This window comes from Trichinella spiralis, assembly GCF_000181795.1.
Source record: "Trichinella spiralis strain ISS 195 chromosome Unknown Scfld6, whole genome shotgun sequence".
Taxonomy (NCBI): Eukaryota; Metazoa; Nematoda; class Enoplea; order Trichinellida; family Trichinellidae; genus Trichinella; species Trichinella spiralis.
The window spans coordinates 4,010,264-4,035,076 of record NW_003526945.1 but is presented as its reverse complement, the minus strand read 5'-3'; the positions used below and the strand labels follow the sequence as shown (position 1 = coordinate 4,035,076).

The window sequence follows — 24,813 nt, the reverse complement described above, 5'->3', positions numbered from 1 at the left end:
AAATTTCAGAAAAGTGCAATTTGATGAAATAAGTAAGTTGAAAATGTTCAATCAAGTATCATATGAATTGATGAATTCAATTCCTGTGTAATAATTATTATTGCAACAAGCATTGTCCGGATTTTCTTTTCTGCAATTGGCAAGCGGTTGTTGTGCTTGAACTTCTTTCGGCTCTTTGGACAAAATTGGACGATGTAGTCGGCAAGGGCATCGACTGGCGCCGTTTGCGCAGCTTCTGGTATTCTTCATGTGAGCTCAGGGCGTTTTGGAACAGGGTCTCAAATATGCGCTCCACTGAATCAAAATCCCCGGCACTGGCGTCCACGCAGCTGCAGTTGGCCTCTTTGGCGTATTGTTCCACCTCACCTCCGACCACCGCCCTTTCTGGTATTATTCCATCATGCAGAAGATCTATTTTATTGCCAACTAATATCACCGGAGCATTTTTGTGATTGATTGTGGCAATCTCTTTTCTGAAAATGAAGGAAATACAGCCACAAACCAAATTGGGAAACAACTTCTGCCTACTCATGTTTGCAAATGCTTACTTAAGTCAAATAATTTCCCTTTATTATTAATTAAATTGTTCATTTGATTAAATTCAAGTTTTCCATAAAATGCTCATTCAAATTTAATTGATCAGTGTATTATTTGATGAGAAGAAGATAGATCGATTCTATTTATTATTAATTACGAGAACTACTACATTGATTGATTTTTTGAAATTTTCTTGCATGATTGTATGTTTTAAAAAAATAATACTGAAAAACTTACACAATAAGGTAGATATGTGATCAGTTTTCTATTATCGAAAAAGAAAAAAAATGAAATTCAACGCTGCAGCTCAAAATTATAATGAATTCATTTCTTAACAAGTTCAGGTGTTGGATATATAAGCGATCAATTATTATATATACTTGATTGAAAGTCTACGAAATTTCAAAATGCTCTGCCATTCCATACTGCCATTTTTTTTGTAAAAGCTATAATGTTTTCTTTATAATTAATTTACATTGAAAGCAGAATATGTATAAATTATTAACTAAAAAACAGCTGCAAAATTTACTGTACATAAAATAGCATAGTAAATTGAATTTTCTATTACTATTTCTTATTATAATTGCATTTTTAAATAGGATGTGCATAATCTTCTATTATTATAAGAAAATGTAGAAAAAAATCAATACTTTTTCTTAAAAAAAATAATAATTAACATTTGCATTAGCAGAATAACACCTTCTCAAAAATCTATACAGAAGTGAAGCAAGCACAAATAGAAAGAAAGATTTTAAATATTTAAATTAGAAAAAATTTAGTTTTTAACATGCATGCAGTGTGATGTGTTCTATTTAAAGCAACGTTTTGCAGCAGGCAATTTAGTATGCGACTAATTTTAACAAAATTCAAATTCAAGTAATGGACACGTGAAATAAAATGAAATGCGTCTGTGCGCATATAGATGATGTATATGTTCCATTGTATCATTTCAGCAATTAATTAGACAAAGCTGGTTGTATGTGTTCAATTTTAATATATCACAGACAGCACGTCTGATAAAACCGCAATGCAATATTGTTCCCTTTATGCAAACAGCAAGTCTTCCAACGAAACAAAAGGAATAACATGCATTGGATTATTTGTACATTTTCAGCTTCTCTTTTATATTATTATCATACTGAAGATTTAGAATTGAAAACTGAAGAATTCTCTGCCATTCTATTATTATTATTCTTCATCTATTATATTTTCAACATATTAATTTTTATATTCATTTTTAAACTATATTAAAATACTGAATAACTGTTTATATGAAATGTTTTTTTTCAAAAAAAAATCCTCTCATTTTTTATAAATTAACTAAAGCTTTTCTTGAAAAATATAAATTTAATTAATATTGTTATTCTTTTAAAAAATGAAAAATGCAACCAACTAACACTAAAACAAGCAAGCAAACCGCTTATATCAATCGAACATATCAGCCGTTTTTAGATAGGAAATATTAATAATTAGGATTCAAACTGAAAAAATACTTTCGTTGTAGTAATCCAGAAGAATTTTACACTCAGAAGTCCGGATGTAGAGAAAGTAATGGTAAAGGAGTGAGCATTGAATTTTCTTTTTTTTTCAAAGATTGTTGCTGGGTCAATTGGTCATAAATATTCATTGCAAAAAGTTACATACCTAATTTGTTTGATTTCTTCAAAAGACGCTTGATTGTCCACAGAATAGACAAGGATAAAAGCGTCGCCAATGGTCATGTACAAATTTCGCATTGCTGGAAAATCTCGACAACCGGCCGTGTCAATCAATTCAAGCATTAATGTATTTCCATTTTCAGTTTCATATTCAATCCAGTTGAATTCGTCAATAGTAGGCTTGTAATTGTCTGGTTGGAATTTTTTCCACAAATATTGGTCCACAATGGCAGTTTTGCCGACTTGACTGGCGCCAAGTAGAATCACTTTGAACTTCACATTCTGCCTACCCCACAGGTTGGGTTGAATTTTGTCCACCTTCTTAAGTATAGATCCGTGGCTCAGAGGTGCAATTTCACCTTTGTCAGGTTGTTTTTTGGCAGTTATTTTATCCGTGTCTTCAGCTTTTTGATTCATTATCTTAAATATAAAAGAAATGAGCAAAGCAAAACAAAACGAGACAAAAAAAAGCAGAAGCGCAATGCTATATGAAAATAAGAGAAGAAGAGAAAGAAGAAGAAGGTACAACAAGCAATGTTTGCTTTGACAAAGTAGCAATTTCTTTCATTTTATTCAACGATGGCCACTTGAAGCAGAATCAAATACTTTACATAAGTGATACGGCATGATCCCTGGTGAAATGTGATTTTGTTAAAGTTTACTTACGAAAATGAAGAAAGAGTAGCTGAACAAAGTGCATTCATTGTACATGATCGACAAAGTTGGATGACTGATCATGCTGACTTGGTGAAATTCAATCAAGTAAAATGTAATGTTATAAAAAAGAAAATCAATGCCTATTTAACGGTTTACAGTGGAAAAGTTTCATTTTTAAAGTCAGGAAGTGCAGTTTCGAAATTTTAACTGCAACTTATAATCTATCAGTTTGCAACGTGGTGTGCGTATGTATATCATTGCAAAGCATCCAATCAAATTTAGCATCATTATGTTAGTCAACAGAAAGTCACCCCATCCATGACTGCTTTCTTCTGTCTGCATAGCTCTGCTATGCTGTGCACAGTTGGAAGCTACATGGGTCAGTTTTGTTACTATAGTTTGGTATTGGATTGATTAAATGTAAGTAAGAATGAAATTAATTTCAGCCTATTCTTACTTACCTCATCCAATGTTGTTAACAGAATAGAAAGTTCTTTCAAAATAAATGAACTGGCACCGTGATGATCAGAACAAATAAGAATCGAATCTAACCAGAGTTGATTAAACAAACATGAGCAGAACAAAGTGACAATATATGAAAGATACAATAAGCAGCAGGGCAGCTTCAATCTTAATATTCTATTTAAAAATACTCTGTATCCAGCTTCACATACTGTTCATAAAATTAACCATTTTATCTTTTTTTGACTTTCAATATGTTCATCCATAGATAATATTCAAATAGAGCCGGCTTTGTAAAAATTTAAATGCTTTTCTTCGCAGCAGATCATCCGCATTGTACCAGAATTAGCAGAAAGTTAGTTGAAAGGTTATGCAATTTTAATCAGAACACAGACGTCATCCACCAACTTTTTATGCGAGTAAATAAATAATAAGTCAATAATTGATTATCGCTAAATTTCACATTTGCATTTTCGAGCATACTGATGCCTATGAAAAATGCACTAGACGAGAAAAGTAAAATTAAGTTTTCGTTTTTATTTTTTGCATATTTCTTCAATTATTAATAGTTTGAAAACAAGGCAAATTTATCAAAACTAATTTGCATATTGTAATTTTAAATAAAAGCTTCTGTTAGTTACCATTGTCGAAAGCAAACGGCTTAATTTCTTTTTCAGTGCAAAATTTGAAAACATTGTCATGATGAAAAGCAATTATAAATGGTTTTGAAGTAAATAATTTTGCTGTTCTTTATACCATGCGCAAAATGTTCAACGCCACACAGCTGTTCAGCTAAATGCCCGTGAATAAATAAATACAGAAAGATAAATCTGATGCTTAATATTTTAAATCAATGCAAAATATTTATTTACTGAAACATATATACATCAAATATGAGTATAATATAAAATTAAAACAATTTCCTTCACACTTGCTTTAATCATAATGTCATCATAATGCTGCATCATCATCATCATCATTGGGTTAATATCACATGAAAATTTTGATCTTTCAAAGCAAGCATGCTGAGTTATATAATTGAAAAAAGATAAACTAATATCCAATCACTATATGAGCGTTATTTGAAAAAGATATTATACAAGTATTTTATTCTGCAATGCAAACTGTGCTTTCAAAATTGAAGTTTTCAGCTTTAAAGTTTTTTGAAAAAATGTATAATGCAAAAAATGATAAATTAATTTAAAAAAATATACTTATTAAATAAGAAAATGTTTTGAAACATGATTGGATGTTGAAAATATTAAATTGCAACAAGTTATATTCAAAAAAGAAAGTATGAAGAATGTTGTTTACCACTGCCATACTTGTTGGCTAAACTGTAACAAACATTGTGCAATCTGTGCAATGTGATCAATCACACAAGTGATGTCATATAGTTACAATTATATAAAAATAGTTTTGATTGCTTTGAACAATAAATATATGAAAATTTGCTTTTGCTATTATTCCAATGGTAGAAGAAAATCAAATCAATTTCATCACTAGCATGACATTTCTAAACGCATAGTTTTATTTACCGGAGAAAATCTTTTTTACACATCTTACAGTTTGCAGCTTTTATTTGTTTGCTTTCTATTCCAAAGGTAACTTTGAAAATAAATGATCAATAACATGAAACTTACAAATATCTCACGCTGAAAGTCAATGCACATTCACTCTTATAGGTGATCTACGCAAGGTGGAATGAAAATAATTTTAGAAAAGCAAGTATCGCAGTGCATTAATAATTTACTGAAATAATTATTGTCATCAAATTTTAATAATTGATATGCCAAATGAAGTACGCACTGAGATGAAACATTTAAAGTTCAAATTGCTCAATAATTATACACATTTGCCAACAAGCTCACCAAAATGTATGCAACAGCATCAATATTAAAAGCAATTTTGCATTGATTGTTTTATTTGCATTTGAAATTAGAAAATGTAGCACTTTTTGAAGTTTGTATAGATCAACATGTTGCTACGAACATGTGCAATGGATACTTATACAATAGAGTGAGTCAAGCTTTGCGTGTCTAGAGCTTCCTGTTTACAGGCTTTTAATTGTTGCTCGTCGAATTTGAAATTAGTCATGATGGTTAAAATGTGGCGTGAAATCATTGAACCGTTGCTGATATGCCGCCGCGATACTAATTTGACAAGATGCTAACTAAATCCAATCAATGTTCACATCCAACTTGCTAAGGTAAAACATTTAATAGAAGAAACTATTATCCCTCGCTCAAGTTGTGGTTTGCTTTTATTATTAGCAGAAATGTATCCTATCACTGCGATTTACCCCCAAATGCACCTATCTGTATAATTGTATAATTTTGTTTAAAAATTGGATCAGTATTAATTTTATAAATATCTTTTTCTTGAATGCACTTATTATGAACATATTTCATCCAATTTGTCCAATGCAATTAATTAATGTTAAACATATTTTCCTAGAAACCTCAACTTCTCTGCTCTTCTTATTCTTCTTCTTCTTCCTATTCAAATTAAAATTTCACACAATGGATGCTTCCATTCTTCTGTTTTATTATTAAAATGCTATTTACTTTCAATAAATAAAAGTGTAAACTTTTAATTGATACTCTAATAATGATGACGACGATGATAATTTGGATTGGATTTTAATTGCTTTATTCTAGCACAAAACGGAATAGAGAAAGAAATATGAAAATTTTTGAAAAAAATCTCATTATAAACACTATTTTCAAAGTAATTTGAGCAAAGCTTTACCTGTTAAAATGAAGATATTGAAATCAGGAAAGAGAAAAAGGGAAAGCATTGATCATCGAAATATAAAACATGGCGCAGCTGATGATGATGTACTTGATGAAACTTGCACACAGGAGCATAAATATTCTTAGCATTAATCAAAAGAATTATCTAAAAAGTACTCATCTAGCTTTTGAAAGCATTCTGTCGTGATTATATAATAAAAATATATTGTTCAGCATTGATGGCCGGTAAACACTATAAAAGTGTATAAAAAAGGCACTTCAAAAGGGTTGAATTATTGATGCAAAGAAAATGGCAATTGAAAAAGCAGATGAGCCAGAGAAATGACGAATCACTTTGCGTTAAATTTGAAGTAGCATGCTATTTTTTACAATGGAAGAAACCATAAAATGGACTTTAAAATCAAAAATTAGCTGTTGAACAAAATGAAGATGCTTAGATTTATTGAACAGAGAAATTGAATGTTCAAAAGAGCGCGTCACTTTTATATGAAACAAGCTAACAGCTAACAGCTTGCAATGCCAACTGGACAGGCAATAAAATATTTTTAAACTAAAAGTCTAATAAAAGCAGAAAAAAGCAAGCAACAAAAAAAACCCACGGTAGAACTATCAAAAACGAAATGTGCATGTGAAATTTATTCATTATTACAATTTAAAAAAATTTGAAGCTGAATGTGCAAATATTGGATATTTAAAAAATTAAAAACCATAAAATATGATAAATTTGAATTTAATGTTCAGTTTATTTACAATTTAACCAAGCAGTGGAAAAGCTTTATTGATCAACGCAGTGGAATGATCCAATAAAATGGCAAATAATTTGATTGTCAAATAAGGTAAATTTTTCAATTTAAAAACACGTCGAAACAATCAACTCTTTTTAGCTTTAAAAATTGCAAAATCCATTTTTGTCGATTTAAATTTTATGGGAATGCAAAACAAGGAAAACAAGCATTCATCCAACAGTGTTAAGATGCGGCAGATGGTGGTATAGGTGTGGTTGTGAAATCATTTGTGGAATTATTAATATTTTTAGTATATATGTTTGATATTTTGTTGTTGTTAAATTTTTCAATTTTCAAACGCAATCAAGTTGTCAAATTTGAGATATTTTGAAGAGAATTACTAAACTGAACTAACTCATCCTAAAAGGGCTTGTAATAATTTTTGTAAAAATGCGAACAAAATGTCAATTACTGGCAAATGTTCTTGTCAATTTAAATTTTATTTAAAAATTTATTTTATTAAGCTTCTAAAGCAACCAAGAATGAAAAAAGAAACAAGTATTTCTTTTAATGCTAATTGTCACTCTTTTAAAGTACGGAAAAAAATATTTTTTAATGCAAAATCTGATAAAATTACATTTACAGCTTGCAAATTGGAAACGCAAATTTTTAACTACACTAAATCAACAGCAATATTTATCTACAGTATGAAGGAATATTGCCGTTGGGGGTGCGTTGAATATATATGCGGCGAAATATAATGAAATATGCACAGTTTGGAAAATAATCCTTGACTTATTGTAAAAGGTGAAAAGCTGCTTATAATTGTCTATGATTTACACAGCTTAAACCAACTTTGTAAAATTTTACATCAAAACATGTAAATTTTTCTTGTCCATTTTAATTGTATATGAATGACAAGCAAATAATTGCAGAAAAATAAAACCTTACAACATGTGTAGGAACAAAACACAGCGTATGATGGATGATTTGATATATATGTGGAATATGCGATTAATAAAAGGAATTTTTCGTTATAAAAATGCAATGCAAAATCAAAAAAGAATCAGAAACAAAAATAAGCGAAACGCTAAAAAGAAAAGAAGAGAAAGAGATATTGCTGCTGTTAAAGGAGAAAAATATCGTTGGGTTTGTTGTCACCTAGAAGTCATCATTTTAACAAATTCTTCATAATCAATTTGACCATCACCGTCAACGTCCACTTCTTGAATCATTTCATCTACTTCATCTTCAGTAAACTGCATACCCATGTGCATCATGAAATAGCGGAATTCCTAAATTGAACGCAAACAATAAATTCAATTTAATCATACTTATAGCAATAGCTGTCGTTCTCTTTCACATAAGCAAATATTAATTTAAAAATTACGAGTCGAATAAAAAAGTATTGATAAACTATTGTATCAATAGAAAAATAATTTATCATTTCTAATTAATTCATTTCTATTTATTGAATTGATTTAATTTTAAGATTTCATTTGTACAGTAGGAACGTTTTTAAATATTTAATAAAACAATGGCAAATTTTATGACTGTTGTAAATTTGGTCAATGAACAAAGCACAAGCTGCAAAGTAAAACAAACAATGCTTGCTTTTGCTGTGTTGCGGAACAAGAAGCTTCAACAAGTGAATAAGTTGCATCTGCTCACCTGTGCAGTGACAACACCATTACCATCCTTGTCAAATACACGAAAAGCTTCCCGTATCATTTCAGAATCTGTCTCTTTCATCATACGTTTCATCATTAGGCAAAATTCTGGAAACTCAATTTGACCATTTCCATCAATATCTACCTCGTTGATCATTTCAATCAGCTCCTCAAATATAAATAAATAAATAAATTATATATATATATATATATATATATATATGTGTATAAATTGAAATTATTTTTCAAATATTTACACAAACACTATTAATAATGTAGATGGAGGAAATTGTGGGAAATTTTTTCATTTATCTATTGTTAACTTATTTGCATTTGAAATGGAATGAAATAAAATTATTCAATCATAATATTATCAGTTGGTGATGATAGGTGAAAGTGTTTAATGGAAACAATGCAAATTTTTATCATTTACTTGTTCAGTTGGATTCTGTCCCAATGATCGCATGGCAACGCCGAGCTCTTTTGTCGAGATGGTTCCATTTTTGTCCTTGTCGAACATCATGAAAGCTTCTCGAAATTCGTCAACTTCATCCGGCGTCAACTGATTCACCAAATTGTCGGTCACTTGGTTAGAAGATGAAGAAGAGGAAACCATCGCTGCCGTAGAACTCAGTGAACGTCTACACACAATTATTTCAAATTTTTCATTATAATAAAATGTTTTTTTTGCAAAAAATTTTAAATAATCGCGTAAAATTTATTTAATTTTTCTTCATTAATTTCTAATTAATGACAATTGAGAAGATGGAGAATATATTTAGAAATAGCCGGCTGAATTATATTATAGTGGAAGTTGTTGTTGTTGTTGTTGTTGTGGAAATGGCTAACATCCAGACACGGAGAGGTGTTCAACAATGTCAATCGAATATTGAACGTGAACAACTGAATTGTTGACGGCAAATATGCGCACACAAGATGCCGAAAGCACATCTTCAAGTCGACATTGACAAACAACACAAAACTGATGCATAAATGAATAAGCACCAGCGCTCGTCGAATGCTCGTAACTGGCGCAGTCGGCTTGGAAGAAAATGGATTTCACATATAAAGCATATGCGACAAATAAATGCAATTTTTAAACTTGCGCAATCAGAGGCATTCACATATATTTAAAGTTTACGATCAGTCTCGTCATTTTGCCCTTTCGGTCTCTGAGGAGTGAGGAGGAAAAAAAATAGATGGAAAGTCCGATAATGATGAACAACACAACCTACACTGACTGACGTGAGGCACGTCCACCGTCTATATTTAATTCTAAAATTAAAAATGCAATTTTTATTAATGATCGGTGGTCGAATGAAATTTATCACAAATATCCAACACTGCCCAACTTTACGCGTTCCATTTTTACGATCAAAAACTAATTTAACACCCCGCATCGTCTTGTGCATTTACTTGTTGTTTACCACCAATAAACAAAAAATATTGTAACTCGTATTACACACATTTTTATTCGTATCATTAGTGTTTTTTTAATCTCTGCCTCAGTTCCTCAAAAAAGAGCCGGATTAGTTGGCTATACGGCTGTGTGGTGAAATTTTTTGCACCGCATTTCCGTTGCTGATGATCCAACTGCAGCAAAGCTGTGACGTCAGAAAGGAGACATTGAGCGAAAAGCGACCCTTTTCACGTCTTCATAGCTGCAAATTGTATGCAAATAAAAAATTCACTACAACAGTTTTGCTATTTTGCAGACGACAGAATTAAGACTAAACTTGGACAAAGCACCGCTTTCCACTCTATCTTGTGGCAATAATTTCACTGCAAGCGTGCAATTAATTGTTAATTTGTTCACATTTTTCAGAAATCAAAATGGAAAATTGAAAAGCAATATTAATATTTAAAATTGGTTATGTTTGATTTTTGTTTTACAAAATTTGGTCAAATTGTGCAAAAATGAGATTACTGTAATTTGGGCGATGATCCTTCGAGTATTACTGTACAATTTGTAAACAAAGAAACAATTGAACAACTGTTGAAGAGTTGAATGGAATGGAGCAATTTTGTTGGTCGGCAATGGCAATTTGCATATGGAAGGTTTGTTCAACTATGATAAATTGCGTTGAAATTCGTGAAACGATAAATTGAAAACAGTTGTCCGATCGTGCTTTGGCATTCGAGCAACAAGCATATTAGCCACAATAACAGCTGCCATTCATAAATATTTTGTTGAATCACTTGGAATTGTGTGCGCGCGCACGCATTAATTGTCGGCTGGCAATTGCGTCGTGCAGCAGCAACAGCAGCAGCAATTTTTCAAAGCGGATTAACAATTATTATTTGTCTTATCATTTTTATCGGATCAATTGATCAAATTTGATTGAACAAAATGTACAATTGAAATTTATGTTTACTCTACGAAAGGGAATGTTGTTCAATTTTGAAAATTGTTATTTTTTGATTTCAGAGAAATTGATCGATCAGAGCCGCACGTTCAGAACATACTTACCCGACTGTGGTGGATGTAGATTTTGAATGGATGAAATTGTATCAACTAAATACGACCGGTGGTGAATGATCCTCAGTCAAAGTGAGTAAGTGGATGGGAAAGTTTGGACAGCGGTTTGAAAATAAAAATTTTAAAGAATGCAATTCAACAAAAAGTATGATGATGATGATGAATAAGATGCTTAGACATCTGGCAATTGCAGTGGCAAAATTGCATTCCCAAACAGCAGCAGCGTTTATTGAAAAGAATGTTCTTCCCCTGGTCGCGGCGTTAGTGCACTTATTTCAAAAATTTATCCATTAAACTCGACCAGCTTATGTCTAGTTTTCAAGTGAATTAACCGGGCATTTTCAAGTTCAGCTAAGTGCCAAGATGACGATGAGCAAAAGTGTATGAGCATTTTTGAGAGTTGTTTTGCGAAAATTGAAAACACTTTTTGTTTGTGGGTAATTTTCAAACGTTAGCCGGCGTAGTATAATTCAAAAAAAAATAATACACGGCAGTGCCAGGACGAAGTGAAAAATAAAATGAAAAAAAATAGTAGTACATTTTCGAATGTTTAAATATACACTTTGAAATACACAACTTTGTTGTTTTTTTTGCAAATAATTTGCATTCTTCAACAACGTTATTATTATGTAAATTTTTTGTGTTATATTGGAGTCGATTTGAATTGAATTGTAAAATTGACATTTCAGAAATGAACAAATAAGCAAAGGATAAACCACCAATTGGGTGAAGTGAAAATCCACTGCTCACATCCAAAGTGTACACGATGGAATGGTTGGAAATTGATTCTGCAAACTAATGGCGGTGATTTTGAAATGAATTGTTCAAATAGAAAGAGAAAACATGAAAAAAACAATTTTGTATTATCTTCTTCTGGGAATGGATTGTCAAAATTAAATCTTGGCGTGGCATTATTATTATTATTACTATTTGCTCGGATGCAGACGAAGAGTCTGATTGATTTTGGAGAAAGCACCGAGAAGCTTGCAAAAGCATCATCCTTCACTGAACAGCAAAACTGAGAACTAATGATATACTGTGAAGAAGCATCAGGTTCGGCAATGAATAAAAGGAGAAAAAAGCCAACATATTAATTACGTCTGCGGTTTGGTTTTTATTCAAATTAATTGAAAAAAAAATGTTTTTCTCTCAATTGTTATAATTGATGATGAATTGTCGGAAATTGGAAATGAAATCACACTTAAATGATTGCTTTGAAAATCAAATTAGCATACCTTTTGTAAAAATGTTGGATTAATTAATGGTCAACAAGAGGACGGACAAGCGAGCGAGAAAGCAATAATGCAGATGATTCGGTGTGGAAGTTTTGAATAATTGAATGAAAATTTAAATTTCCAGACGGAAGTTAATGGAAGAGCATGATGCTGACGACAGACTGTGCTTTACTAGTGGACGCGTGGAATGGCAGCGCAACGAGAGTGAAGAGGCTAATATATAATGTGGATGCGGTGTTTATCTGCTTGTCGTTTGGGTTGCGCAACGCGAAACGCAACGCATTCATCGAATTCTTGGGTTTCAATTTCGACACCACCCCGACATGCGATCAAAATTCCTTCTGACCCGCCTGCTGTTTGGCAAAGCTCAATAATCAACGTTCGGATGTCAAATTCTGGCGGCTGTTGGGCGGATCTTGTGCATTCCATTCTCCACCCTGCTGTTCATCATATTTCCAACTTGCCCAGCCAGCACGCGCGCTTCCCTGCTAATGGCCAATTCGGAGAAGCAGCATTTCCAACACTGGAGACAATATGCACGCGGGATTGAACGACGCCGATGCCAGCCGGCATTGTCGTTGCAAATTGCGCCTCATGCCTGACCAACAGTTTAAACTTTCACAATCATTCTTGATTGAATAACTACCATAATTCTTGGTCTCGACATGCATGCAAACTCAAAAGCTTATTTTTACAACTGATCAAGCGTAGTATTCGATAATTCTTCTTTTTCTTTTGATTTCATAAAATTTAAATATATTAACAAACCTTGCCGACGTGCAAAAAGAAGAAGAAGAAGAAGAAGAAGAAGAAGCTTTTCCATCGAAGCATTTTCTCGAACTACTTGCCAGCGTCTTGAATTGGGCTACGCTTGAGAAGATGGAATTGGACCGAGAAAATTTGCCTCCAGATGAAGGTGTTGTGGTTTTCTTTATTTGAATCTGAATTGAAACAAATTCTCATTTCACAATTGTCAAAAAATCAAGAATATAAAAATGAAAAAAAAACAATAATAATAATAATAATAACTTTTGAACATGAGTCTCTTTTTGTGGATACTGACTTTGGTCTGTGTACTGTAAAAATTTTCATTTCAACAACAGCAACAACAACAACAGAGAAAGTGAATGTTTTTCCCAACAAGCCGCTGGATCGGTGGAATTGTGCTTGTTCCACAACCTGGACAGTGAGAAAAGTAACAACGTTTTATTGGTTGAAAAAATGTTTTTCCTTTTTTCCACATTTTATTTCAAAATTAATTATTCATTTATTCAAAGTCTGCGATGAATAAAAATTAAATATTTTTCAATTTTGTCCGTTCCGAGAGAGAAGAAATTGGAGAAAAAGCTCGGAAATCACGGTTGCATTGGTGATGCATTTATTCATTTGCGAAAAGTGGTCCGTCGTCTACGTGTTTAACAAGCAGAAAGAAATGAAAAATAAAATCTGTTCAAGTGGCCGGCCACGTTGTTGAAAATTTAAAAGCTCTCCAATGTGTCCGCCCTCGGCCGCGTACCAATAACACAGCCCCCACAAATCCACCAATTCAAATGGATATTTATGTTTGCTTATAGATTTATTGATTTGTATGTGTGGGAGAAAAAGAAACGGAAGGTAATAATATAATAACGGTAAATTTCGCCAAATTAATCTTTTCAATTTCCAACTGACAAACAACACGTTGTTGAACGAGGCAAATGGGAAAATTCAAATTCTGGCGCATTGTTATTCGGTTTGGTTATTCTTCAGGTTTGTTCTTCCGTGGAGAGGAGAGAGTGAGAGAGAAAATATTGAACAATTGTTAACAATGGAAATGGAAAAATTGCTAAAATAATAATAATTGTCCCACGCGACGAATGGAAAAGGAAACAGAAAATTTGCATATGATCGATTTGTAATAATTCCTGACCAATCGACGCCGACGAATTTCATCAGCGATGCAAATTGAACTTTGCACAACCAAGCACCAGCACGCACATCCTCCTACTGTCCAATTATTCCGAATACGAAAGAAACATGGTGACAATTTTGAACATCCTTATTTTTTATTATAACTTGAAAAATATTTCAAATATTAAATATTTTCATTTCTATTGTGAAAATGAATAAAAGAGCAAAACAACAACAACAACAACAACAACGCATACTTTGTTATTTCTCATAATATGGTGCGACAGTGGTCAAAACGGCCGGCGGTGGTGATCAATGTGGCTTTTCTCTTCTCTCTGTCTCTTTCTCTCAAAAGCTCTCTGTTTCTGTTGAGCAACATTAATTTTCGACGAATAATTCCACTGATTAATCCCTCGACTGTCGAACATCCACCAACACACACCACGGTCGACGTTTCACTTTTTCTTCAATGAATAAAAAACAACACACCAACACCCGACGGAATTTCAACTTTTTCCTTAATCACATTTTTCACTTTTTTTTGTTCTTCCCCCCGTTTAAATGATGCACGCAATTATTTATTTATTGTTAACATTTATTTCGGATCGAATCGTTTTGTTTTTTTTTCCAATTTTCCTACTGTAGCTTTCGCGAACGCAATTTTTTGATCATTTTAATGAAAAATACGCAGTACAATTCTCAGTCGGCCGCCCACGCAGGCCTTTGAGCCGACCGACGCGATTTGTCGAAATTTCATTACAAACAATCGACAAGATGAATTAATTAATCATTGCGAATATCAATCAATTGGTATTATTATTTTTTTTTTCTTCTTGTTCTGGTCGATTGAAATTATTTCTTCTCTTCTGCAACAACTGTACTGAGTAGATTGTTTTTATAGACCAGCCGACGAACGAATCGGACCAAAATCAACACCGGCACGAACAGAGTCAAATACTGCGTCCAAGCCAGGGAGACGTTTTCGAAGCTGCTCGTCCACAGCCGACTCGGCTCTTCGACGTAGGCGACGGTGACGTTGATGCGAAATCGGTCGGCGCCCAGGTCCGACGTCTCGAGCCACCGGCCGTACGACGGAACCAGAGTCCCGACTCTGAACAACAACTGCCCTTCGATCTCGGACACGGTCCTGTCCAGCGGCGACTTGTCCGACGTGGTCAACAACCGACCCAAAGGCGACTGGTCGGCTTTTCTGGGTTCGCAGGCCGACAGTGACGATGAGCTCGAACCGACAACCGACACGCGCAAACTGCCCGACACAGTCCACCGGTGTCCGACTGTACCCGAACCGCCGCCGTCCAACATCACAAGCACGTCCTCGTCGAATTGACACTGGCCGCCCGATCTGAGCATACGGTTGAAAACGAGCCACAGCTTGGCCGAGTCGACTGTTTCCAGCCGGCTGTGGTGCAGCGGCACGGCGGCGTTGAATTGCATTTCGTCCACCAGACCGTCGCCGTCGAGGTCCATTTCGCACGTTTCGACCAACGAGGGTCGGGCGTGGCGTTGGTCTCGCCGGTTGAAACGCTCGTCGCTGCTCCAGAACAACAAGTGACCGTCGGACGAGTTCGACGACCGGCCCGAGAGCAGGACGAAAAATTCGCCGCCGAACGTCATCGCCGGCCGTTGCCATGCAAACGTCGGCGTCTGTCGGCACCAGTTTCCATACTTGAGCACGATCACCAGCGGAAACAGGACGGCGAACGTTGACGAAAGCGTATGGAAGCAGAACGCGGCCGAACAGATTCTGGCCCGACGGACAACGCGCACCGGATCTTCGTGGACGTCGACGGTCATCGTGGTCGAATTTTTGATTGAATACTATATTTTTTTTTTGGCGCTCAGCTAACCGCTTCGCGCATTTTTGCCATTCGATACAGCCCGACTGGTGTTCAGTCGACCGCCAGCAATCATCACGCACAGCCACGCTATCGAAACGACCAAACAAATAACAACTGACACGACGAAACCGACCTGTTGGCGAACAACCATCGCGACGCGAATTGCCACCGAACACCGTTGCCTGGCAACGAGACACCACTTGGCAACCGTTGAATTTTGTCAATCAAAATTACCGTACGAACAACTTAATTTTCATTTTCTCTGTACAAAATTATCTCACAATTTACTGTCACTGTGGCGAGGAAAGGGGAGAGGGGGGGGGAGGGCGGTGGGAAAAATCCAATGCATTCGTCGTTCCGCATATCGCATCCGCAACAGGGAACATGGTGCTGCGAAAATTTTTCAAGTAAAACACACACAGCAATTGTCGACAATGTTCAATAACAACATCGTCGACGATACGAAGACGACGGCTCCACAGCTTTCAGTCGAAACATTTCAGGATCCGGCGCAGCCGAATGGCAGCCGTGAACGGAGAGTTGTCTGGCGATGTCTTTGAACATTTCGTCGACATTTTCGTTCGTTTTGCAGCTAACTTTGTAAACACGACTGAACAAATTGCTGCCGCCGCCCACACCGCCAACACTGCTCTGCTGGCAAAACAAATTCACATTCTCCTCGTTGGGCCCGTAGCCGTTGTGCTCGTTGTACAAATCGGCTTTGTTGCCGCAGAGGAAATAGCGAGCCTGTTCGGCGCAAGTCAACGCTTCGACCAAATGCTGCGACAGGTCGTTCAACGAGTCCATGTCGTCGTAGGCAAAAACGAGCAGAACGCCGTTGGAAAATTTGAAATAACTGCTCGTCACTGTCGCCACACGCTCCAAGCCACCCGTGTCCCAAAGTTGTAACTGCAAAACTGAACAATATACGCACGCACGCACACACACACACACACACATACACTTACCGTTACACATTTGTCGTCTATGGGATATGTCTTTTCAAAATGGTCAAATCCCAACGTGCATTTCCGGTCCGACGATTCGACGAACGTGTCGAACACAAACCGTCGGAACAGTGAACTCTTGCCAACTCCGTAGTCGCCGCACAGCACCAATTTGTACACTTGTTTACGAGCTTGTGTGGTCATTGTCAACTGTGAACAACCAGCAACCACTGCACTGCACTGCACTGCACTGCGAACTGAAACTCACGCGAACATCTATCTGTGTGGAAGAAAATTTTCAAAACTCAAAAATAGTAATAATAAATTTATCATTGCTCAAGTTTACACCACACGCGCTCGTTCAACTGATTCCATCAGTCAACGCTGATCATTGAACAGATATCGATACATGACAGAACAATCAATCATGAACAATTCAACATTTTACAAAACCTACTTTTACACTGCTGTCAAAAATATTAATTTAACAACAAAAAATAAACAAATCCAAACTGAAAACTCACCACCCATTGGACGCATAATTGAATTTCTTACTTTAATTGGTATTTTTTTTCTTCACTTACTGTAATATTCAAGTACGAATAATTGAGTTTGCAGAAAAGTAAAATTTTACACTTGAAAAGCAAAACATAATTTGAAAATAAAAATACAAACTTCAGTTATAAAATATTTTCACTTTTTCCATTGTCACATTTCTATGACCAAATAATCAATTGACTATAAGTGGGTATACTGTAATTGCATGTTGATGAACATGTTTTCGAAAACTTTTCGAATCGCAACCATTTTTCACCTAAATCTCCTTTTAATTGTGATCATTTTCAATTTTGGTCAGTTACAATTATTAAAAATATTTTCATTTTATAATATCAAATAAAAAAAAATCTGAAAACTGCGAAACGCAAAAAAACTCAACTCGCTCATCAGTGCTACATAATGCTCGGATGAGAGATCAGCAGCAGATGGATCGCTGCACAGTAGATGAACAACGATGAAGCTCAGAGCAACGTACATTGCAGGTCAATTTGAATCAACCAATCTAAACAATCGAAAAGTCCTTTTTCTTTTCATCCAACGCCAAATTTATGTCAACATTGAATAATTCGACTAACAATAAGCACAGTATGACAAAGCAATTACTTTTATCAAATATTTCAATTATTGTAACATTTCGATGTATTCAATTTTAAACCATTCGCGTTTTTCTATTAAATTGAACCTTCATTTTCAAATTTTGTCACTACTGCTACATTGTTCAGTTTGCAGAGCGAAAATTCCCAGGCGACTTATGGTGTTCAAATCTGCATGTCTGCAACTTCTCTGCGAAGTATTTTGCTGTTGAAGGGGAAATTATTCGCATCCACTTTTCGAAAAGTATCCAATATGGTGAAATATTTAACGTATGCAATTGTCGATTTTCACTTTTATATTACTTGTTCAAAATTATATACAGTGAAGTTGGAATTGAATTCCACTTTTGCAGCGGTGTTTTTTTAATTAGTTGTTGTGATTTTTTTTTACTTGTTGAAAAATAAATAATTTTAATTAATTGTTACGATTTGTTTAAAGTTCGTGACAGGTTAGAAATGAAATTTCGTATCGAATAAAAGTTCCTGTCTTCTATATCAAGTGTACAATGTTGGCAGAGTTTAAAATATTTTTTCTTTTTCAAGTCAACAAGAAGCGATAAACATTGATACAGAGTTGTTCGATGAATATCAGTTTTCCGTCGATCAGTTGATGGAATTGGCCGGACTGTCGTGCGCGAATTCAATTTTGAAAGCATATCCGCCCGGACAATCATTCAACAATGTGCTGATCGTCTGCGGGCCAGGTAATAACGGTGGCGATGGGTTGGTCTGCGCCAGACATTTGAAAATGTTTGTAAGTTTCAAAGTAATTTTGCGAGTAAACGTTGAAAAGAGTTTTCTCTGTCTCCAGAATTACCAGCCGCATGTTGTTTATCCAGCAAATCCACGATCAATTTTGATGAAAAGACTGCTTACTCAAGTGAAGGGATTTCGAATTCCAATCAGTGATTCACTTGAAGGCATCAATATGAACACTTTTCATTTGATAGTTGATGCAATTTTTGGATTCAGTTTCAAGCCTCCCGCTAAGGAACCTTACAAAACAATCTTGCAACAACTTGCGAAGTTCAATTCCATACCAGTGGTCAGCATCGACATACCGTCCGGTAGATTTTTTCCACCTTTCACTGTTCCATCATTGCTATGTTTGTAATTTAGGTTGGCACGTTGAACAAGGTCCTATAGATGGGGATGCGCTGCAACCGAAGTGTTTGATTTCTTTGACTGCACCGAAAAAATGCGCAATCAAATTCCGTGGTGATTTTCATTTTCTTGGAGGCCGTTTCGTTCCCGAAAGCGTGGCCGACAAGTATCAACTAAATTTACCAGCTTATCCAGAAGGAGATAATTTCATTTTAATTAATAATCATAACTGATCTGCTCTTCGCGCTGAGAAAGTAAAGAGGACGGAAAATGAATTACTAATTTCAAATCGTATTCTTTCATTTCAATTTGCATCGTAAATTAACATTTTATTAACAATAATCCATTCGATTCGTTGTCCGAAAACAAGTTCTCGAATCAGAATTTCAAAAAATTTCTCGACAAATTCTAAGCCCAACAATCGTGAAAAAACAACAGGCAGAAATGAACTCAGTATCGGTATTCGCTTTCCAAGCGTCCTGCTTTGGGAAACAAGCAAACTGTTAATTCTAATTTCAAAAATAACAGTTCACCGTTATAAATTTTTAACCAAATCATTCGAAATTTGCTACCGGATAAGAATGTTCAACTCCTTTCACGACCAAATCTGTCATTTATTCAATTTACAATAATTGCTGAAAAATTTCACAATACCAGGTTGCTCATAGCAAAATTAAACGAGCAATTAAAAGGCAAGGTATTTCCTATTCAAGGTGAGAAACATTAATTGATAATATTTCTCAAGTGGGAAAAGTAATTTCCACATTTTCAGTATTATAATCGTCCTTATTGTCGATTGAATTAATACTTGAACATTATTAACTTGCACTGTATAGATTGATGTTTTTCTCACCTTCTTCAAGTTTCCAGTTTGGCTGCGAAATTTCGAACTTTGTTCCATAGGTTGTTGATTATTCCATTAATTTTTTTTCCTGTTCGTTATGAGAATCCGCTGTCCGTTTCAAATGCTTAATCATCCGAGCAAGCGTGTGCGCAGCAATTGATTCACAAATTGGCCATTTGTCAGCGTATTGTTTATCCTGAGCCTTTTTTGAATGTTTGTCAGATATATATAACTTGGAATGAGAGGAGTTTAAAGAAGGTTCCATGCTACACGGCGTTTCTATGATAATGTTATATTTCAACGATTCTCTGGTCTGTACACAATGATGTGTTTGTTCATTGTCAGTGTCGTCAAACATATTAATCAAAGAAGCATTGTTCATTGTTCACCAGAATATGGCATATATGCTTAGTAGTGTGATGAAGGCATGCACTAGCATTGGTTTGAGTACGTCAAGATAATTAAAGACGGCGGCATTAATTAGGTGCAACGCATTACAAAGAGGATAATGCTTCTGGCATAATTGCAGTACTTCGTCCTTAGAGATGGCACATTGCCAAAAGAAAAAGCGCAATGCGGTTGGAACAACAAGCGTGCAGTAAAGTATGCATTTCTTAAAATGCTGTTCATTTTTATTGCTTTATTCGATCTTTTCGTAAGTATTGTCCAGTATGTAAAGATCTGTTTAATTAAATGCAAAAATTTGAATGACTTTTGTCTTATTTGATATAAAATATTTCTTCTCTCACTATTTCATTAATTCTTATGTAGTTTTTTGGATGTTTCGAAATATGCGGAGAGTAATAGTGGTGTTATTCATAATGCACTATATAAAACATGATGAGTGCGGTAACTGTTGTGAATTGAAGTTGCCGCTTTGCCTATGTTAATGCATACGAAAGTTGTCGACTTTCAGCGGAAAATATTGAGAAGTAGACAATCAGGAACGGTGCGGATAAGTTTACAGTACTTCTCGAATCACTTCTCACCGAATCAAGTCTTTTCAAGCCATTTTTGAGAAAAACGTTCTCTAGAAAACTTCGAAATTTGATGGATTTGATGATTTCGCTGTTTCGCGTAAAACGGGGAAATTTGGACTTTTTTTTATTGTTAAACTTTCACAATGATAAATGATCGTGCTCTGGGGAGTTTCATCAGAAACTGCCCAATAGTTGTGGAATAGACAGCCTCTAAAATTGTCGTATTGCCTACCTTAAAAGATGGAAAAGTTCTCCATCAATAAATCCCGTTTACCGAAGCACAGACGGCGACTTTCTGCCCGTGAAACAGTGTTGACTTACAACGTATTAGATTTCTACTAATTTCACTTTTTCTAATGATCAATTTAAATGAATTGCTGAAACTGTTGATGCTAGATCATCAATCTATACCAGCGAACCAGAAAGTATGCATTGCAAATCTTTTACATGACATAAACAGTTCATGGTATACCGTCCCCATAATTATCGTCTTCATTAACTATCTTCTCACTGATGCCAAATCCGTCACTATTTTGATTTCATTTCGCACCGTAATAATGATGGAAAGGCGATTTGCATAATGAGCATTCAAAGTAGTGGCCAGCGGTAAAAATTAATTACATATATTCACAATTCATGTCAAACTAATCGGCCCAGGATTGGAATTTCATCGAATCTGAAGAGGTATCCACCAGTTTGTACTGTGAAACTTATTCCATTCTTCTCAGAAACTACGGCATATTCTAAAATAATATTATGACAGTTGCAAGCAATTGTGTGCCAGTTAAAGCTATGTAAATTTCGAATAACCCGCAATCAATGATATTTTGAGAAATTTTATAAAGTTACCGGTTTGGGCATTCGAAATTTACAGAATAAAAAGACTGGCACATTGTAGAAAAGTAGCTTTCTCATGTGATAATTTTGGATAATTCTTATCTCTAAATTGTAATAAGTCAAAAAAATTCAAAGAATAAAGGTTTTTAATTTTGAAAGTTCCTGTTGCTTTAATGAAAATCAGGAACAATTCTTATTAAAATAGACTCCTTTTTTCAGGTGAAAACATTTAAAGCTTGGTTGTAAAAATTAATGAAAACATTCGGTATGCACATTTATTTAAATTTTATTTTTCATTCCTTTTTATTTCGACTTCGTTAAAATTCTATTTTAATTTTCACTTTTTTTGCTATACTTCAAGAAGTCCGCAATCAGGAGTATTCGGGATAATTTTATAGTAGTTAGAGGATAATTCTCTACCGATACAAATTAATTGCCTTAATTTGTAGAGAAAGAAATTTTTCTGGAAAATTGCAAAATTTCATGAGCTATAGACTTGGTTGTCTTTGCGAAAATCGGCGAAAAATTTGTTTTCAAAATTTGGACTTTTTTTGATTGTTATAGTTTTATATTGATAAAACATAGCGTTTTCTAGAGTTTCAGAGTTTTCTAGTTTTCTAGAGTCCAGTTGGTGTGGAATAAATGGGCTCTAAGTTTGCCGTATTGCGTACCTTAATACATAGGATAGTCGCTATCAGTAACTCTCTTTCAACCGAAACAGAGACTGCCAATTTATGCACATGAAACATTTTTGACATCGAATCTGTTACATTTTCACTAATTATTTCTTTTTTTTACGATTAATAGAATTAAATTTCTGAAATTATTACTGTTAAATAATCATCAATTTCTGCAAATCAAAACGTAGGCGTTGTAAGTGTTTACTTTGATAAAAATCATTAATCACTTCCACGAAATTCGAACGATTTATTTATTGCATGGTTGATTACGAACTACAGTATTACGTAAACTATGGGTACACAAATTTTCAATAGCATGTAATCCATGATTTTTTCAGAAATTTGAAGGAATAGTTCGTTAGCGATTGTGACATTTACAAATAGAAACAACACCACATTGGATTAACATTGCATTTACATATTATTATTCTAAATAATTCTTATTTCTGTATTGTATTCAATGGAGAACATAGCGTTAACAAAAATTTGAAACTTTTTGTAAACTGTATTATGTAAACAAAATTCAGGAACAAATGTTATTTAAACAAGAACCTGTTTTTGCTCAAAATATTGCAAATTCGTTAATAAACTTTAGAACCTTGTTCTCCACTAATATCTATTCAACTTCTATATTGTATTTCTTTTCCTTTCATCACCATTAAAATCGTAGTTTAGTTTCAGTTTTTCCGCAATATTTCGAGAAATACGCAATCCGTAAACACGGGACCAAGCCCATTGTTGTTTTCTAATTTTTTCCTACATTCTCACATTATTTTTTGAGAAAAATAGGATTTTCGAAAATATCGAAATTTCGTGGGCTATAGACTTTGCTGTTTTCGCGTTTTGGGTGAAAAATGTTTTTTCTAAATTTTGAAATCTTTTTCTTGGCTACGGTTATATATGGATAGATTAGAGAATTTTGCAAAGTCTGATTGAACACAATATGATTCTAGTGGAATAAATTGATTTTAAAGTTGGCAGTTTGTTTATCTTAATACACAGAAAAGTTGCCTATCGTTAACTTTCTTTAAACTGAACTGGAATATGTGAGATTCAGCTAATGAACGATTCTTTCCATTATAGTGCTATAATCTGTCAAAATATGCATCCTTGTGCAATATATTTTAGTTTTCGGCAAACCAATTTTCTGACATTTTCAGCCCATTTCGATTAAGTTGTCGACAGTTGCTTCAAAACTAACTGAAATTCATTTTAATCGCTCAATATATGAACTTTTTAATAATTTATCTGTTTATCATTATCAGATGAAACGAATTTCTAACGTTATTTTTCTTAGACGTCGAATAACACTTGATTGTCTTAACGTATGCTTAGCAAATATTTGTTTTGTTTGAAACGTAATCATTTCATGGATTACAATGCTGTTCATGATTTTTATCATCACAAGGGGTTCTCATTCGTATCAAATCTGCGGCTATTTTGATTTATTCTCATTTTCAACACTCCTTGAATTCCTCATAACAAAATGAGCCTTACATATAGTATTTGTTTTGGTAATAATTAGTTCGAAATGGAAGGAACATAATCAGACTAACAACTGAGGATGAAACAATATCTCCGTGCACAGAATTGTTTCGAAACCGCTCAGATATTAACTTATGAGTTTAAAAACACTAAAAGCGTGTTTCCAGTAAATTCTAACAATTTATTTATTGCATGGTTGATCACGAACTAAAATTTTACTTGAACTATGGGCATATTCATTTTCAGTAACACATTATCGATAATTTTTTCAGAAATTTGATGAAATATTTAGTTAGCGATTATCACATTTACAAATAGAAACAACCCCACATTGGTTTAAAATTGCATTTATATATTATTTACTAATTCTTATTTCTGCAGCGTATTCAGTGAATGAAATAGCATTAACAAAAATTTGAAACTTTTTGGATGCTGTAATATGCAAAAAAAATTCAGGAACAAATGTTATTTAAACAAGAACCTGTTTTTGCTCAAAATAATGTGGATTTCTTGATAAACTTTAACAAAATCGTTTTTTACTAATATCTTTTCAACTTTTTTATTTTATTTTTTTTCCTTTTTTCAATATTAATATTATATTTTAGTTTCAGTTTTTTACCATATCTCTAGAAATACGCAATCAGGCAACGTGGTACCAAGCTCATTGTTGTTTTCTAATTTTTTCCTACATTCTCACATTATTTTTTGAGAAAAATAGGATTTTCGAAAATATCGAATTTTTGTGGGCTATAGACTTTGCTGTTTTCGCGTTTTGGGTGAAAAATGATTTTTCCAAAATTTTGAAATCTTTTTTTTTGGCTACGGTTATATATGGATAGATTAGAGAATTTTGCAAA

At 34.1% G+C, this 24,813-nt stretch overlaps 7 protein-coding genes across 7 annotated transcripts; 1 reads left to right on the top strand and 6 right to left on the bottom strand.

Moving 5' to 3' along the window:
* Positions 1 to 97: 97 nt before the first annotated feature.
* Positions 98 to 2,933, bottom strand: Tsp_08699 (GTP-binding protein Rhes). The gene is made up of 3 exons (XM_003373924.1): positions 2,862 to 2,933; positions 2,182 to 2,615; positions 98 to 473 (listed from the first exon to the last, which is right to left on the bottom strand). Exons 1-3 carry the CDS (start codon positions 2,931 to 2,933, stop codon positions 98 to 100), a joined length of 882 nt encoding a protein of 293 aa, XP_003373972.1.
* Positions 2,934 to 7,952: 5,019 nt separating this feature from the next.
* Positions 7,953 to 9,456, bottom strand: Tsp_08698 (calmodulin). Its single transcript, XM_003373923.1, has 4 exons — positions 9,323 to 9,456; positions 8,899 to 9,106; positions 8,467 to 8,634; positions 7,953 to 8,090 (listed from the first exon to the last, which is right to left on the bottom strand). The coding sequence occupies exons 1-4, from the start codon at positions 9,454 to 9,456 to the stop codon at positions 7,953 to 7,955; spliced, it is 648 nt and encodes a 215-aa protein (XP_003373971.1).
* A 3,170-nt stretch (positions 9,457 to 12,626) lies between these two features.
* Positions 12,627 to 13,422, bottom strand: Tsp_08697 (regulatory protein, FmdB family). Its single transcript, XM_003373922.1, has 4 exons — positions 13,321 to 13,422; positions 13,217 to 13,255; positions 12,948 to 13,120; positions 12,627 to 12,777 (listed from the first exon to the last, which is right to left on the bottom strand). Exons 1-4 carry the CDS (start codon positions 13,420 to 13,422, stop codon positions 12,627 to 12,629), a joined length of 465 nt encoding a protein of 154 aa, XP_003373970.1.
* A 1,542-nt stretch (positions 13,423 to 14,964) lies between these two features.
* On the bottom strand, positions 14,965 to 17,079 carry Tsp_08696 (Ras-related protein ARA-5). The gene is made up of 3 exons (XM_003373921.1): positions 16,897 to 17,079; positions 16,378 to 16,837; positions 14,965 to 15,908 (listed from the first exon to the last, which is right to left on the bottom strand). Exons 1-3 carry the CDS (start codon positions 17,077 to 17,079, stop codon positions 14,965 to 14,967), a joined length of 1,587 nt encoding a protein of 528 aa, XP_003373969.1.
* Positions 17,080 to 17,877: 798 nt separating this feature from the next.
* On the top strand, positions 17,878 to 19,363 carry Tsp_08695 (meiotically up-regulated protein 182 protein). Its single transcript, XM_003373920.1, has 5 exons — positions 17,878 to 17,915; positions 18,156 to 18,296; positions 18,570 to 18,780; positions 18,838 to 19,093; positions 19,146 to 19,363. The coding sequence occupies exons 1-5, from the start codon at positions 17,878 to 17,880 to the stop codon at positions 19,361 to 19,363; spliced, it is 864 nt and encodes a 287-aa protein (XP_003373968.1).
* A 678-nt stretch (positions 19,364 to 20,041) lies between these two features.
* Positions 20,042 to 20,356, bottom strand: Tsp_08694 (conserved hypothetical protein). The gene has a single exon (XM_003373919.1). It carries the CDS (start codon positions 20,354 to 20,356, stop codon positions 20,042 to 20,044), a length of 315 nt encoding a protein of 104 aa, XP_003373967.1.
* Positions 20,357 to 20,855: 499 nt separating this feature from the next.
* Tsp_08693 (hypothetical protein) lies at positions 20,856 to 21,435 on the bottom strand. Its single transcript, XM_003373918.1, is given in 3 exon segments — positions 20,856 to 21,002; positions 21,014 to 21,164; positions 21,413 to 21,435. The coding sequence occupies 3 exon segments, from the start codon at positions 21,433 to 21,435 to the stop codon at positions 20,856 to 20,858; spliced, it is 321 nt and encodes a 106-aa protein (XP_003373966.1).
* Between the last annotated feature and the right edge of the window lie 3,378 nt (positions 21,436 to 24,813).